Source organism: Tiliqua scincoides, chromosome 3 (assembly GCF_035046505.1).
Source record: "Tiliqua scincoides isolate rTilSci1 chromosome 3, rTilSci1.hap2, whole genome shotgun sequence".
In the NCBI taxonomy this organism is placed as follows: domain Eukaryota; kingdom Metazoa; phylum Chordata; class Lepidosauria; order Squamata; family Scincidae; genus Tiliqua; species Tiliqua scincoides.
Genome location: NC_089823.1, coordinates 69,454,242 through 69,472,153, shown reverse-complemented (window position 1 = coordinate 69,472,153; position 17,912 = coordinate 69,454,242). Strand labels below are relative to the sequence as shown.

At 45.0% G+C, this 17,912-nt stretch overlaps 1 protein-coding gene across 1 annotated transcript in view; it reads left to right on the top strand.

Moving 5' to 3' along the window:
• The window catches only part of TSPAN7 (tetraspanin 7), a 114,444-nt gene extending 106,529 nt beyond the window's left edge, over positions 1-7,915 (top strand). Inside the window, exons 7-8 of the mRNA XM_066620433.1 lie at positions 3,470-3,542; positions 6,836-7,915. Coding sequence (XP_066476530.1) covers positions 3,470-3,538 — 69 coding nt within the window. The 3' untranslated portion in view covers positions 3,539-3,542; positions 6,836-7,915. The remainder of the gene's footprint in view (positions 1-3,469; positions 3,543-6,835) is intronic.
• Positions 7,916-17,912: the final 9,997 nt, after the last annotated feature.

The window sequence follows — 17,912 nt, the reverse complement described above, 5'->3', positions numbered from 1 at the left end:
AATCTGCCGAATATGAGAGATTCTCAGTTGGATTCTACACTAAGGGTCCAATCCCACACAGTGCGCACTGTCGCAAATGGGCAGTAGGGCATGTTTGCAGGCCCTAGCGCCAGTGGAGCACCGTTGCTAGCCCAGCATGGGCTGGCGCTGGGTTAGTGCTGGTGGAGCACCAGAACTCTGCCACTCTGCGGTTGCACAGACCACCAGGCAGCAGAGAGGGAGGTGGAGAGAGGGCAAAGACAGGGAGGAGGCATGCTGGGGGGAAGGAGCAGGCGGGAGGGAGGTGGGACTGATGGAGCTTCACTCCACTGGATCCTGAGTCTCTGTGTTGTGCCACCCACCTGACACAGAGGCTCTTACTTCTATGCTGATCTTTAGGTCATTGTAGACTCGAGTAGCCCCATTGTGGGGTCAAAGATTTCCATTGTGGGGCTACTTGCCTTACCTGGGGGAAAAGTCCCCTTCTCCTGAGGAGGCAGCAGTGGCTGCCTGGGGTGTGCTGGATGCAGTGGCAGCCATTTTCTGCAGCTTCGTGCACTGGGTAGCTCAGGATTGGACTGCCTATCATTCCAGAGATTACTTAACAAGCACAGTTTGAAAGACTGGTCAGATAATACTGCCCTTTGCAGGAGCAGATTAATGTACAATTTACTAAATACCTTCTCCCCTACATGCCAAAAAACCTTCTTTCGTTCAATGTATAGCATGTTAAATTGAGCTGTCAGGAAATGCGTAGGAATTGACTGTGTCCAATGACAGCACACTGGCAGCCAACATTTCAGCTAGAGTGCTAAGCTTGCGTATTTGTGATATGCACAGGAAGCGAATAGTATAGGTCAAATAGTATGGGTCAAAGATTTCCCATCTAACTTTGTACATGACAATTGGCATCTTCTGTTTTTAGTTAGGCCATATATATGCATTATAGAATTTCCAAATGTTTGAGGGAACTAGAGCAGGCATCCTATATATACTTACGTAGGCCCCATTGAATATAGTCGGACTTACTTTTGAGTAAAAATGTATATGATTGTGCTATAAAAAAGCAACTGAAATTTGAATAACTTTAGTATTAGTGCATTTGTGAAATGTAGGTGAGAAAGGCAACACTGATAACTTAAAGTCTTGATTATAGAGAAAAAATGTAAACAGTTCACAGAATACATTGAGCAAATGATAGGAACATGTTTGATGAACATTTGGAAGGAAAGCAACTGGTGGGCAGCCAACCTATTTATGAAGTAGATTGAAGAAGCCCCAAACAGAGCAGTGTTGTATGGGTTTGGGGAAATGCTAGGCTGGAGAAATACAGCCCACAGTGGGTATTGCAAGAGACAATACATCATGGCAGCCAAGAGCCTTCCAGAGTTTCAGTGCCAGACTGGACAGATGGTATGTAGGACAACGCACAGTACTGAGCCACTTTGGAAGATTAATCTGACCGAGAGTCAGTTGACTCCTTGTACAGAGTAAGGTTTAATGAAAACAGCAAAGCTTTCATTAACTACTGTGTTTTGCTCTATCATTCTGAACACATCCCCATTCTTTGTTACTTCACAAATGGTTGGCAACCTTCAGTCTCGAAAGACTATGGTATAAGCCTACAGCACCCGGTATTCCCAGGTGGTCACAGTTGAGATGCACAAATGTGCTAAGGAAGTTTCACAAGAGCTGCCTGTGCGAAATGTGACAGCAGCAGCCCAGCTCTGGGAAGATCTTTGGGTGTAAACAAACCTTCCAGCCTCTTCTGCAGCCAGCTAGTGAGACTTGTTTGTAATGCCTGAGAAAAGATTGAGCAGAAGAAAGGGTGTGCAGGCTGTATTCGCATCTATGGCATGGCATAACGACCCTATGCAAGGTCCATTTTTGAACTTGCCAAGCATTTCCAGCTGAATGCAAAAGTCATTACAGATTAGTAACACTTATCTGGAATTCCAAAAACCAGAATGTACCAAAATCCAGAACTTTTTTGAGTGACATCACATGACCATAGGCGTCAGCAGGCATTCATTCATAACAAAACAAGAAATCATGCTTTGGTGCACATGAGCTGTGTTTCATGCACAAAATTATTTAAAAAATATTGCATCGAGTGACCTTCAGGTTATGTGTAAAAGATATATATAAAATGTAAATGACTTTTGTGTTTAGACTTGGGTCTCATGATCCCCAAGATATGTTATTATCTTTATAGAAATATTCCAAAATCCAGAGCACTTCCTGTCCCAAGCATTCCAGAGAAGGGAGACTCAACCTCTTTCGGTGGCTGGTAGTGTGTGTAGCATTTGAAGTTACTTTGTAATGGGAGGTACACCAAAGTGGCTGGAAATTGAAGGATGTTGTCCAGCGCCTTGTAGCTCGCAAGCCAGGTATCATATCTTGTAAGCAGGAAGTTCACAGGAGTTCACTGTGCAGATGTCATCATGACACTGGAGACTGGGTTTTGCATGTGCAGTGATGCATAACTGGGAAACACTTGCCTCTGTTAGTGTAATGTTGATTACCAACAAGTAACCAGCTTGAATTTATACCTGCCTGGTCATATCCCAAGATGTCTATAAGAAAGAAAGCTAGCAAACGACTGGCAGTTCTACAGCTTTAGCTCTTTGTCACCTTGCAAATGGTTAAAATGAGCTGTAGGTGTTGAGACTGGATGGGTATGTTAGTTGATAGGAATGAAATACATTTTTCTCACTAATCTAGTAACCATCATTATTTGCCATCAAACATGATGAAAAAAGAAATGCTTCAAACATTTATTTAGATATATTACAGAAACTATTACAGCTGATGTTTACCTGTTGCATTGATTCTATGCTTCTATAATAGTCTAATGGCCCAACCCTATATCTCTTTTGCAACAGCAGTAGGAGCGTCCCACTGTTGCAAAAGGCCCTGCAATGGCGCATGGAACACACCATCACAGGACCAGTCTGGGTGCCACCACAAAATGGCAGCAGCATCACTGTGGCACTGTTAAAGACCCTGGAAAGCACCCGGGCATATAGATTGGTGGGGAAGGGGATTTCATGGGGGGAGGTGTTTTGAGGCAGATCAGGGAGAGCAGAGGAGGGAAGTGGACTAGAGGGGGTGGATCTCAGTGGCAAATGTGCACTTGGTTCCTGTCACCCATCTTTTGGCCCACCTCATCTCTCTTTATCTCCTTGGACATACGTTTGAAGACATGTAAGCCATCAGGAGGCTTTTGCAGAAGAAGGGGAGAATTTTTTTTTCCTTTAGTCTGAGGTAACAGGAAAATATTTTTCTCTTACCTCAAATGGGCCTCCTGATCACCCATCACCATCACTGGATGCAATGGGAGGGGACAGGATTGGGTAGCTAGACTGCAGTATTAACATGTGTGGGCTTACATATCTGAAGTACTTTCTTTTTAACAAATGAAAAATCCTTCTGCAGTGGATCTGACAGCAACATTTGACTCCATGTATGATATTTCTCTGTCTTACAGTTGATTGGGATGGTGCTGGCATGCTGTCTGTCCCGATTTATTACTGCCAATCAATATGAGATGGTGTAACAAGGTGGGTCTTTGTATTGCTGAGTTCAGAATGCTCTCTCCAAATCAACTCCCCTGTTTTGCATCAACCACTGCCAGTGAGTCAGCTGCTTATACTTAACATAGCTGCTTAAGCAGCTTTTGCAGCAGAGATGAAAACATTAATCACAGGTTAAAATGTAAACCTTACTGCAGTCTCTCTGAGGAAAAAGTATGTAGTGGTGGTGAACCCTGTTTAAAAACCTAACACAAGCAAATCAAAACCCATATCTTATTTCTTCTGGTTGCTGTGCAGTCACGTTAGTGGAATCTGAGTTTCTTCAGTACAATCTCAGAAACTTCTAAAGTCGGATTTCTCATGACCCACTAAGTGGGTCATGACCTAATGTCAGGTGAGTCCTGGGTTGAACCCTCCCACCTGTCCTTGTGTCTGGTTAGTTCCAAATTGCAGCCCTCCTGATGTAATTGGAGGCTGCACTGGGCCTCAGCAGGCCTCCAGAAGCAGCCAGAAAGTCACTTAAGGCTTACTTCCAGGTTTGTGAAAGTGACTTCCAGTTGCTTCCACAGACCTGCGGAGGCCTGGCACTGGAGAAGGAGATGGGTTGCTGTGCCTTCTGCCACAGAACAAGGGTGTCCCAGTGTTTTACTTGGATCTTTTTTGTAATCAGCATGATAAGATTCAGAACAAAAGAGAAATGTGACAATTACAAAGAAACAAAGTCATGCTTAAACTGAGAAATGATAAATAATGGGTTAAAATGTCAAACATTAGCAAGTGCTCTGACAGAAAGTTACTGTGGGCCAAATAAAATCTTGTGGCAAGCCAGATGTGACCCCGGGCCATAGTTTGGAGACTCCTGTTCTAGGGCTTGAGCAAGGGAACTGCTAGGGAGCCAGAACTGTACCTTAAAATACATCCAGTGCAGATATTCAGTCTGGACTGGCCAGCAATGAGGAAGACTGAAGCAGCTTCTTTGAGTGGCAGGCTGGAGGAGGAGGTGACCTGATAGGTGCCCACACACCCTGCTGCCTGCCACCTCCCCTGGCCCACCACCCACCCACCTGCTTCACTGTGTACTCTGATCCTGAGAGCAAGAGGATGAATGCAGCAAACACCCACCCCTTCCTTTAGTGTTGCTGCTGCTGCTGCTGCAAGCAATCGCAAAGCAGTCATGGCCGCAGCAGTCCAGTTCTGTTTGTCCTACTTCCAAGAGAGTTCTTAAAACAGGACCACTCTGCCTTCTCCACTTTCTTCTTTCCCAGGCAGGTAGGGTGAAGGCAGAGCAACTCCTCCCATTGCCCTTACTTTGCCACGGGCTGATTCCCAGCTGGCCATTTCTGGAAGTGCACAGGCTGTACAGAGCATGCTGGGGATTAGAGTTCTGCTCCCATCATGCTGCACCCAGTTTGTGTGTGTGAAGAAGCTTCTGGGTAAGACCCAACAGCTGGTAGAAGGAAAAGTAAAGAGGGTGTTTTGGGAACACTGCACTCTCCTTCCCTTGTCCAGCCTGCTTTTAATCGCCAGTGGGAAATAATTATAACTAGAGGTGATAATGCAACAGCAAAGTGTTCATGCAATGGGGACAAAAAAGGTGGAAAATTAGGGTATTGCTTTGGGCTCCACTTCATCTTGAGCAGGGCATGTATTCAGTGATATTTATTTGATTAACAGCTCAGTCCTACCCCCCCCCCCACACACACACCTGTGTGGCTGTGCCAAAAATGAGCACATTATACCCAGCGGGGAAATGGGTGAATCAGGAAGCTTCAGCAGGGAAAAGGAATTTTAAATCCCCTTGGATCTGTGCTAGTGATTTTGCTAGTGCAAGTCCAAGGAGAGAGCGGTAGGAAGACTGCTGCCTGAGGGGATAGGACTTGGTTTTCATGATTACCGCCAGATCCACCTCTCCTGAAGTCTCCCTGCCTCCTTGACACCCCTGGTCTCCACTCTGCCCTCCCCACTCCCTCCCGTCTCTCCCACTGGCTTACCTGTTCCGGCAGGTAGCAGGAGAGCTGATGATGCATGCGGGAAGGCTTTGGCCTTCCTACTAGTGTCCTGGAAGTGAGTGAGCTACTTAGTACACTGCAGGAAAGTGCTTTATGGTGCTTTTGCAGCATTTGCCACCTGCAGAACATGCATTCCATTTAAGGCAAGGCCCAATTTGGGCCTTAATTCATCTATGTATTTTTTTAAAAGCAAGATAGCTAAGCTGTTTCATTACTGCTTTTTTGGTGACTAAGGGCCCAATCTTGAACGCTCAGTACTGGCCCTCTGCCTGTGCTGAGTATTGCTAAAGTGCTGTAAGGCACGCCCAAACACTCAGCACCAGGTCAGAGCTGCTGCCAGCCCAGCACTAGTCCATGCCGAGGCAGCGCGGCCAAAGGCCTGTCATATGCTGCCCAGAGCAAGGGATGAGCTCCAGGCGATGGAGAGGTGAGTCAGGGTGGGGGGGGGGAGGGCGGGAGATGGGACCCAGCCTGACAACAGGGTCTCTCAACCTTGTGCTGGCTAAATAGCCAGCACAGCCTTAAGTAGCCTGATTGTGGGGCCTTGTCCTCTTTCCCCATGGAGCCACCACCAGCTGCCTGGCATGCTCAGGATGCAGCAGTCACCATTTTGGCAGCACTGTTCCTCTGGGTGCCAGGCAGTTCAGGATTCGGCTGTTATCCTTCTAAGGGCAGCATAATACTGCTTGCAGAACAATAATTTTTTCCCAGGGTATGTTTTTAGTTTTTGTTTTTTTGTGCCCTGCTGCACACCCTGTTCTTGTGTAGGTTCTGTAGTCACTCCAATGAAAGGAGTTGACCATTATGCACAAAGGTATTAACTTGCTGTTAGGGTCGTGGGTGCCTTGTATGGTCACTGAAACTCTGTTTGTGAAGCACTTCACTGGATGGGGAAGTGCGTGCAAGCTTCTGCCTACTGAAGTCAGTTGCCCTCATCTAAAGTTCCCATTTACACCCAGTTTCTACACAGGCAGAGACTTTCCTATTAATGCTGCTGTCAACACAGTGCAGATACTTCTCCGGAACTTTGACACAAAGATGAATCCAGAAGCTTCTGTTTCGATGTTCTGTGTGCTCAAAGTGCTGGTGATTGCAGTGGAACTAGATAATGATTACTTGGTTCACAGTATTTCTAAAACACTATTGCAAGATACAGAATATTTTTATTAAGAAAATGTTTAAGCCATTTCTGCCAATGGGATCAAATGTGTACACCTGTGGGCTGGGCAGATATGGGGTTTTAAGATTGATAATGACTAAAACAATTTATTGCTCCCCTGCTGCCATCCCCTCTCTTTTGTACTTTTCCAGGGGTGTGAAATACAGCGCCTGTTTTCAGTCAGGAACTGCAGGATTCTTGGAAGACTTCTAAAGAATGTTAGAGCACATACACAACTACACACACACACAACCAATCACCACCTTCTAAACTCTGTACCATGCGTAGTGTTCCATTCCGTGAAGTACTGTTATGCCACACAAGCAGCCTGCACCATTCAGCATCCAGTACTGTATACTCCATCCTCGAAGGCTCTGCATATGATGGCACTATATGTATGTACTTGGTTGGGCTGTAGTTGCATTGTAAAGTTAACAGAGGTAATTCATTAACAACAATGATTGGGCTGTGCATGTAGTGACTGGAGGGCATAATTAGCCTTTCACCATGGTTAATAAATGTCGCACACATCCATATTTAAACCTGTATACAAAATATATATAAATATATATATAATTTTTGGTTTATCAAGTTTTTAATTTCTTGGTTTTATTTACTGCTTTACTAAGGTTTTTTCAACCTGCCCACTGCCCCCCACAACTGCCCCAAAGGAGAAGAAACCAGTCACATAACTAACATATGAAGATACTTGAAAACACTGAATGAATAATGTCAAAAATGTGTTTGAGAGGAATTGTTCTTTTGATGTTCTGCTACACCTTTGATTCTTGATCAATGTCGTATGCCTAGTGCGTTTGCCAGTAGGCCTTTGTCTAGTGCATTTTTGCCTCTGAATCTGAACCTGTGTAATAATGTTACTAAGCTGTGTTGTTTGCTTACTGTGAAGGTGGTAATTTTGCTTCCTTTTTATTAGATAATTATGGACTAATCAAATTGTGCTGTAATGCATCCTTCTTCCCCTTCCTTTTTTTCTTTTTCCTTTTGCATTGAAGTTGCCACCAAACACATCGTCAAATCAATCAAACTTTTAAAAAAAGCAAAAAAAAAAAAGCATATGGAATATTTTTTGGGGGGTGGGGAGCAAAAGTTTAAGACCTTTTTAAAAAAGAAAAGGAATTTTTTAATAAGGCCTCTGTCTAGCATGCCAACAAGAATGCATTGATATTGTGAGTATTTGTGATATACATATTAATAAATGGAACCATTATGGATTTTGTTGGCTTCCCCTTTATTTTTTATCAACACTAATGCAGTCTTCTTTTTTCAATGGCAGTGTTATAGAATTCTGCCTCTTTAAGCGTTTCTTAGGGTTGATTGTCATTTTTCTTTCTGACCTTGATGGCACATAATCTGAACTGGGATCATTTGAGGTCTTGGAAGTGTTCTATGAATATATGAAGCTTTCTTAAACTGAGTCAGACCACTGCATAGGGGGGCAGGTGGCAAAATCCCTGAAGCCCGGACTTCCAGGGGGCCCAAGCCATGACAAAACAAACTATACAGTACAAAACAAATGTATTACAAAATACACGAAAATTTAGGAAGGGGGGGTGTCACCTGGGCCCGGCTCAAGTGGCCTGGAGTTCCATAGACACAAGGGTCACCTCGGGAGACAAGGTCTACTCGGGAGGAAGCCCCAAGTGTCAGCAGGACTGGAGGCCCGGGCAGGACACCTACAGGGGAGTAGGGACAAGGAACAGCTGGGAGCAGGAAGACATGTGGGGAGGAAGGGTGGGGTCAGGCCAGCCGGAGGTAAGCCTCATAAGGGAGCTGGAGAGGGAGGTCACTGCTTGCCAGAGGGGTGGAAGGCAAGGAGGAAGCCCGAGGGAAAGGGTGACCTTGGCCAAGGGGAAAGGAGAGAGGCCTCCTTAGGGAGGAGACTATGGTCAGCTATAGAGACAGGAGGTTGGGGCCAGAACCTCCAGGACCCAGGGCCTGCCCAGTCCCAAGGGGTATACCCTGGAGAGCAGTGGTAGTCGAGAGGGGCACTCGATGCCAACTGCAAACCTGGAGTATGAACGGAGAAGGGGCTGGGGGCAGAGGCCTCCAGAACCCAGGCACAGGGCAGAGGGACCCAGGCCAGGAAGCCTGGACTCCCAACTCCCAGGAACCCGAAGGAATGGGGCCAGAGCCGCTCTGCTGGCACCGGCATCAATCAACGTAGACTGAAGGGGGCTGTGAAACAACGAGCCCCATGAATGTAAAGAGAGTGACTCAATTAAACTGTCTGTGTAAAGCTGCCTTATCTGTGTCCCATGTGTTACTTCACCGCTGACCACCACGCCTAGACCGGGTAAGCCCCTTGCACTCGGTACACACCCCAGGGCAGGGGCCTTCTCCCGCCATGGACATTACAGGGGGCAATCAGCATGAGTGCCAGCTCTCAGCGGCCCTTCCACTGGGCTATTTCGCCCATTACTGCCTCCTCTGATTTGGCAGTAGCTCTCTGTGGTCCTAGACAGAGAAGTATTTTCCAGCCATGCTATCAGAGGTACTTAATTGGAAACTAACCTAAGGGGACTAAACCAAGGATCTCATACTCAAATAGCACATGCTAGATTGCTGAGCTATTTCCCCTTCCCCAGTAGTTTCACCTAATGGGATCTGAATATCTATTCAGTTTATACCCTGCTTTTCTCCCAAATGAGAGCAACCAAAATGATTACTGTGCTGGGTTACCTCCCTTATGAGGAAAGGCTACAGTATTTGGGGCACTTTAGTCTAGAAAAAAGGCACCTGAGGAGGAACATGACTGAGACATACAAAATTTATTCAGGGGATGGCTACAGTGGATAGGGGGATGTTCTTTTCCCTTTCACACAACATCAGAACCAGGGGACAGCTGCTAAAGTTGGGAGAGTTAGAACAGACAAAAGAAAATATTTCTTTACCCACCATCCAATTAGTTTGTGGAACTCCTTGCCACAGGATATGGTGATGGCATCAGGCCTGGATGCCTTTAAAAGGGAATTGGACAGATTTCTAGCAGAAACGTGCATCACAGGTTACAAGCCGTGGTGGGTTTGTGCAGCCTCCTGGTTTTAGAATTGGCTACCTCAGAAGTCCAGGTGCAAGGGAGTGGCAACAGGATGCAGCTCTCATGTTGTCTTGTGGGCTCCCTGAGGCATCTTGTGGGCCACTGTGAGATACAGGAAGCTGGACTACGTGGGTCTGGAGCCTTATCCAACAGGGCTCTTTTTATGTTCAAATGGACACACAAAGTGTTTAATATCACAAATAGCCAAGAGTGAATACTCATATGGCTCTTCCGCATCACAGACAAAAGTGAAGCTAACAGCGTCTTCATAAACTAAGTTATGACATTGCCATGAGGTTCTGATGTAGGGAAGTCTATTTCCTGCTACTGACTTTCCTTACTGTTGTGTTTAATAGCCAAGATGGAGCAGAAGTCCTGTGCAGATGGAGCAAGAGATCAGTACATGCATTGGGAAACTGATAAAAAAATACTACACCAGGATACTTGTGTGCTTCTTCCCAAAATAAACATCCAAAACCCAATTGTCAGCCCTTTTACACCTTAAACACTTTTGGGTTAAATTGGAAAGTCCTATGAAAAGTGAATTGAGCCACACGCATGCATTTACTTGTGAGTAGGCAACTGTGCCTTGGCTCTTATTGATGGCCAGGTGAAGTTGAACACAAGGCCATCAGAATGGTCCTGATCTGATGAACATGGATCTCACCAGAAGGTACTTCACCCATAGTTAAAAGGATAAAAACAGAGGCTAGAGCAGCTGGTAAAGTGAAACTTTTTTTTAAATGAAAGCTGGTTGGGTTGCAATAAAGGGTCATTTTAGAAAGTGGGTTCTGGTGTTAAAAAGTTTGGGAACCACTTGATTAGATAGTTGTGCAGGATTCCAGATTCTAGAATGCAAAAGTGAATTGCATTTAATCATGAAACTTATGTCCTGTAGCAACTGTTACCCTGCACATGCCTGATCTTGGAAGCTAAGCAGGGCCAGGCCTGGTTAGTACTTGGATGGGAGATGGCCTGGGAACACTGGGTGCTGTAGGCTTATACCATAGTTTTTCGAGACTGAAGGTTGCCAACCATGCTTGACATTGCATACACGATGGACGCAGGTCTGAACATTGCATAGCTGCCTGTGCTCCAAACTCCGTATTTATACACAACATAGTTCTCAATTCCTCTTGCAGAACAAAATGTATTTACAGTTAAATGTGCCTTTCCATGATATGCAAATACAGTTCTTACCAGTTCAGCCATATAGCACTTATGACTCTATTTTAAACCTAGATACCGTGCATGAATTGCAGGTTAGAAAACAACACAAACTGAGAAATACAAGCCCAAACTGTTATTTTTCGTTTTGTCTGGTAGGATAAAAGAACATCTGGGCATTTCTTCAATGAAAATCCTATCTTTGCATGAGAGGCATGATTGTACCCTCATGAAAGCCCTGGAGCTTTGATAAACATTGCCACCAGGGCTCACTGTGGAACAGGGGTCTGACTTCTGCCTTGTGCTCCTGCTATCCCCCAGTGCAGCAGTACTAAAATCTCTAATTATGATTGAGTAAACAATTTAGGTCAGGTTCAGAGAGGTCTCCAGGGCAATTCTGCAGGCTCATTATGCTGCCTAGCAGGACGCCTGCCTGGAGGATTAGACAACATCCCAGTTGCCCAATCAGCGGAGGCGAGAGTTCTCGAAGGATGCTGGGCTCTGCCTGCCCTGAGCTTGGGCAGCACATGTTGCTGTTCAGCATGATCTGCCAAGTGAACAGTACCGATGTTGACTGGGGGAAAAATCCTTCCTTCTCTGCCAAATGGAGCTCTGTGGGGTCTAAAAAAGAGGCTGGAATGCACACTGTTCTCTAGCTAGCTTGTAAGAAAGTAGCTGCAACTAGGGGTGGATCATGAGGCAGATATACCTTAAAAGATTAATCAGGCCTCCTTTGGTTGTGTCTGCACCTGCATTACATTTCATCTCAGAATAGTTCCAGCTCTCCTTTCTGCTGTCAGTACTTCCAAAAGGAACAGAAAAAAGGCTTCTGGGAAACATGAGAAGCATCCTTCTAGTGATGGAAGGTGACAGAATAACCAAGGTGACATGCCATTGGGGCAAAAGCTTAAAAGCTACACTGCTAAAGCCAAAGCATAGAAAAGTAAAAAGCTGTTTGACTTCATTTAAAAGCAAAATTGTTGGTCTCACAGAAGCTGTCTAGGCTTCAGTGTAAACACTCTGGAATGTAGAAAGAGATAGTGCAACTAGGCAACGAAGGAGATAGGCCTCATCTTGGCAGAAGAACACACACCCTGGCAAGGACGTTCACTCTGCCGGTATTTACTTATAGCTTATATTCTAAATTCATGTTTTCAGAGCAAAGGGCACACATAGACAAGAGCTAGGACAAAATAGTCTTTGCCCTAGATTGTAATTCACATATGGGGACATAGTAGTCATTAGAAGTAGTTCTTAAGGAACCAAAAGGTTGCTTGATTTTAGAAAAGTCTTAAGAAAAGACAAAAAGCTTTAGTTTTGCAGAGAGGCGCCACAGGTGTTCAATGTTTGTATTAGCAAAGGGGAAAGGTATGCAGATAAGATAATGGTACCAGGCAAAAGCACATTGTGTCATCTCTTTTAATGAGGTTAGTAAGAGGACCTGTCAAAATAATTTTAATTGGATTGATGGATGTGAATAAGGTTTAACACTGGGTAAATGAAATTATAGCACACCCTACTGGTTTTTGAAAACTTTGTAATTCAATATTTTTAAATGTCTAATTTTACCTTTTATGGAAACCTGTAACCTGAAACACACCTTTCCGGTGTCTCTAAGATTATCTATAGCCTATTGGCAGTTTGCCCCATCTATGATGTGGATTTTCAGCCAATGGGAAGTCTAGATTTTCAGACAAAGGACCCCAAAATGGTATAAAGGGTCCAGTTAACATTGACAATTGCTCTCATGCTTTGAGACATTAGTCCCATGAGATGCCCATTGCTTGCAATGAAATAAAGCCTGCAAACCTTCACTCCTGAGTACCGAGTTGTTCTTGAGTTGCCTTTCAATCTTGCAACACTAGGGTTGCTCCTTTTCCTGGCTCTGCTTCTGTGCCTTTAACAGTCACCAAATACAAATAAATTAAGGATGGAAAGTTTTTGCTTTTAATTTATCTCCATTTTAGGAAAAGCCAGCTTAATTTCTATGTGTCCAGCTGCTGTTAAAGAAACAGGATAGGAGCCAGAAAGGAGCCCTAATTAAAAGTTAGGGCTATTTCCCCTTAAAATTATCTTAGGAAAAGGCCAAGTGTAAACATGCGGGGCTAACACAGTGCAGCCAGTCTGGAGATACAAGCTTCAAGTTTGCAGCAAAAGTGGGCAGTGCACAGAGCTGACTGGCGCTCCCCCCCCCCCCCCGTGAACCAAGAAATGCCAACCTGTGGAGCAGACAACCTTTTGAAGGATGGGGCAGGGGAAGATGGATGATTCAGCCAGGGTTTGATTAATTGGCATGGACACCTATGATATTGGCTGCAAAGCTGGGTGAGGGGCGTGTGTGCTGGGACTGCACACAATTTTTTTCTACTTACATGCCTTGCCCAAGAGTGGGTCTCCCAGGTACATTCTAGGTGCCTTAGGACAGTGTTTCTCATTTGGTGGTACTCATACTGCCAGTGATACTTGAGGTGGTACTTGTGGGACGCCAGACTCTGCCACCTGGCAGTGAGACCAGAAACACAATGCTACAAGCTGCAGTATGAGGCAGGCAGAGCTCCAGGGTACACTTTATGTGTGCTTGAAAAAACCCTCTCATCTGTCCTGAGCCTCTTTCCAGTGTTTGTTGTGTTGCATCTGGCCTCTTAATCTGGAAGTAACTGGCAATGACATCATTGCCAGTTACTTCTGGTGGTATTTCCACTAGGTGGACCATGCAAAGTGGTACAGCAGGGGACAAACACTGAGAAACTCTGCCTTAAGAAAAAAAGGTTTCTTGCTGTAGCTAAGTGGACCTTAATTAATTGTCATGATCCCAACTAGTAAGCAGTAAACATTGGGGTCTCTGAGAGGAAATTTATCAGGGGGTAAAAAGTTTCTTTTGGGTCTCTTCCCAAAGGGGGAGGGGCAAAACAGGGGATGGGGATGAGCAGAATGGGGGTGGGGAGAAGGCAAAATAAGTCAGAGGAAAGGTAGCATGGTGGGGGAATTATGTGTGAAAATCACCTTGTAAATGATTGTTAAAACAATATCCACTCTACTTGTGCAGAGCTGACCCAAGACTTCTTGACGCTGAGGCAAAGTGCCAAATGCTACCATTGCCTTACCCAGTGACGTGCCAACCTTTCCTCCTACTCCCTGCATTGGAAAAGGAAGATGAAAACAGTGAAAAAGGAAGTGTGGCAGACTCTCTAGCCTACCACTCCTCTCCTCCACATTTCCTCTTCTGTCCCAGTCCCTGCTTCCTTTTTAAATCCAGAGAGTAGGAAGAGGAGGAGAAACAGTGAAGGTGAGTGGGCAGATGGAGGTAGGTGTCCCAAGCCAAACTGCTGCCTCAGTCAGCCTCATGAAACTCTACTTTTTGTAAGAAAGAGCCTATTAATGAGGAAGTGAGAACATAAAGCCTGAGACAGCCCCACACATCTCTGCCACTTTGCTTAATCTGCTAGGGAAAGGAAGAGAGATGGAAGCCATTGTGCTTGCAAAGAATGTTTATAGAGCCTGAACAAAATTCCTAGTGGGGTTGCATGCAGGCTGCCCAGGCATTTATGCAGATATAGTGTTGGCATTTGCCACATTAATTTAGAAGATGAACATTGTTCTGTACAGCAGGCCCCAACAGCAGTGGGCTGAATTGGCATAAGAAGCAGATGTCATATTGCCAAAGCCTGAACTGACAGAAACAGAGAGAGAGAGAGAGAGAGAGAGAGAGAGAGAGAGAGAGAGAGAGTCCTAAACAGAAATGCCAGTTGTCCGGACACCTGGCTGCAGAAGGCAAAGAACGACCTGCTCTCTTTGGGGAGCTGCTCATCTTGGCAGTGCAGGGAAGAAGAGGCAATAGAAAGGAAGGAGTAGCACATATGTATGATTTTTAAGATGTAAGATTAGTTGAAAATTAGGGAGCGGGCCAGAGTATGCTTTCCTTGACTCCTCAAAGAACAGTGAACATCATTTAGGCTGGAGCATGGGGGAGTGCACTAATGTGCCCTCTTGCTCTAGTGAACAATACTTTCATCTGTTGAGTTACAGAATGGCACTTAGATAGAGGCCTGGTCTACACATGGACCAAAGTGAAGCTTGAGTTGATAAAGTGGATGGAGTCAGTTTGGAATCCTAGTAGAGAGTGCCATTTTTAAATGACCTGTCATGTAAATGTTCCATAGATACTTATTTAAGCAAAAAATCTTAGTACATCTAAAAGAGAGGTTTTGTCCCAGCTTTCTCCCTGCTGTGCTACTTTTCTACTTTCAGGGAGTTTTCTTAGCATAAGAGAGCATTAAAAATATGATCTCTCCACATTAGTGTGAAGTGGATGATGATGAAGTGGGATCATCATTCTACCATGTCAAATCTCATTACCACCTCATCCTGTTGCATGTATTTTTAAGGCAAGGGAGGGTTCAGCTGGGTTGGGCATGCTGACCAAGGCCCAGAAGAGACTCTGAGCCCTTACTACCAGTGGCTGTGGTACACCCCAATGTCCCATCGGGTGGGGGTGCCAGGGAGGGCCCAGTGCTTGCCCCAGATCTCCAACCACCTGGCATTGGTACAAGCCTTCCCAGAAATAGCCCTGCATTACAACAAACCCATCTTCGTTGCCAAGGAGCAAATTTAGCCTGTTGGTTATGATTTCCTGCTGTTGCAAAAACAATAAAATTCCAGCATTTCACCTTCTATTTAGTGAGGATAATTATTATGAGGTACAACATGGAATAGAAAATCAAAACTAGGTTTACAAGACCAACTAAATATTAAAAAAAAGTTATTGGCAATTAGCACAGGTTTTAAAAAAGTAATTAGCCCTCCTGCCCTGAGAATTAATGAATGTGTTTCATTACACTCCCGAAGGGATAGTCAGTCCAATAATAATCCATTGCAGATTAATGTGACTCGAAACGTCATGGTTTGAAAATGCAGGCTGCAAAACAAATGCAGGTGGGTGATTTCACAAAGATGAACATGGGAAGAAAAGCCTCCCTAACAAGGGGTCATTAATAGTCTGGCATGGAGGAAGGGCAATAAAAGTGAAGCACTCTTTCCTATTGTGCATATTCAGCGTTGGTGATGGAAACAAAGGAACACGTTGATCACCAGAGAGAAGAGTGCAATTGGTACAGAGGCCCAACTGTGGGCTCATCTCAGCCATCCTGGATGCTATGAAACATATATAGGAATGAAGCATGCCCTGGGTATCTCTAGATATACTCAACAGATCTACAGCCATTTTAAAATACTCCATTACAAGATCACCTATAACTAATTAGTACGTTTCTATAAGCATTCAGTACTCCAGCCTGTGTCCTCTTCCATCTGTCATTCTCCCCTCATTCAGGTTTATTGTGATGGAGCCCTCATTTATATTTGCCCCTGCTAATTGGGCAAAGAAGCACTTCTCAAAGTGATGGACTTCATATTTAGCAGGGTGATTCCAACAGTCCCTCTTTATCCCAGCATAGCATTGTTTCCAGCGGCTGTTTGCTGATGTTCCTTTGCACAGTTGTTAGACTGTGAGCCCCTTTGGGTCCTGGAATCATTCATATATTTATTTAGCTCTGTAAACCACTGTGTGAACCTTTTTGGTAAAAAAAAAAAAAAAACCAGCCTAGAAATATTCATCTTTGTCGTGTTTCACCACAATGCAGGTGCCACTACAACCTCCACCACTATTCTAAAGCAATACAGTCCCATAGTATTGCACCATGTGCTTTAGTATAAAAGTTGTTCACAAACTCTGCCTCTGCCTTTGTGTGGCAAAGCTTCTTCCCTGGCTGATTTCCCCCACTCTTGCACCCACCTGATCCACCCATCCTTCCTTCTTTCTGCCTCACACAGACATGTATGATAACTGGGGGCCCAATCCGATCTAATTTTCCAGTGCTGGTGCTGCTATACCAGTGGGGTATGCACTGCTTCCTGTGTTGGGAATGCAGTCACAGAGGCCTCCTTAAGGTATGGGAACAGTTGTTCCCTTACCCCAGGGCTGCATTGTGGTTGCACCAGTGTTGGAAAGTTGAATAGGATTGGGCTGTAAGACTGCAATCCTAACCAACTTTCCAACACTGACATAAGGGCAATGCAACTTCGAGGTAAGGGAGGTAAGGCAACAAACATTGCTCCCTCCATGTTTGTTCCCCCACTGCAGGATGCAGCACATGCCCCACTGGCACAGGTATGCCAGTGCTGGAAAGTGGGTTAGGATTGCACCCTAAGGGTAACAATGGGCATTGCAATTCCACAGAGCTGGCTGAATGCATAGTTCTTTCTGAATTTGACTGGTAGGACAGAACCCAGAGATTGAACCTGGGGCTTCTATGTGTAAAGCAGTGAGTGCCAGCCACATCCCATAAGAACAGCTTTAAATGTTACAACGCACTGCCATAGCAATCCCCAGATTCCTCTGCATTCAGAAGGCTGAGCTTCTACATTGGGTCCAGAATTGCTCTATGTAACGTATGAAGAATCCTGCTGGATCAGTTCAAAAGTCTATCCAGGCCAGTATCTTCTTACTCACTGTGTAAGATTCAGGATGGACAAAAGGACGAGATTTAGTGTTGGCCTCTCGCTTAGTTTGCTTTAAAAGGGGATCAAACAAATTCATGGAAGACAGGTTGATCAGTGTTGACCAGGTTGCAATGCCTATGTGCTACCTCCAGGTTCAGTGGCAAGATGCCTTTTGAATCTCAGTTGCCAGGCAGAATGGCAGGAGAGAAGGATGCTTTACCTCTCCCACAGGAAGTAGGTGGACCAATGTCGAAAGCAGGATGCTGGACTAGATGCACTCTTGCCTTCATCCAGCAGGGCTTTTCTTATGTCTGAACTGGCACCTCTGGAAAGTCCATTGGCTGAAAGCAGTTCATCCTGTTCATCCTGTAAGGGCTGAGGGTTTTCCTGACTTAGGTATGGCAGGGGGAAACCCATGAACATCACATGTGAAGATAGCACACAATGTCAGAATTAGGTTAATTTACATGGTCAGTTAGCTGCAGTTACCAGAGCCAGTGCTGATG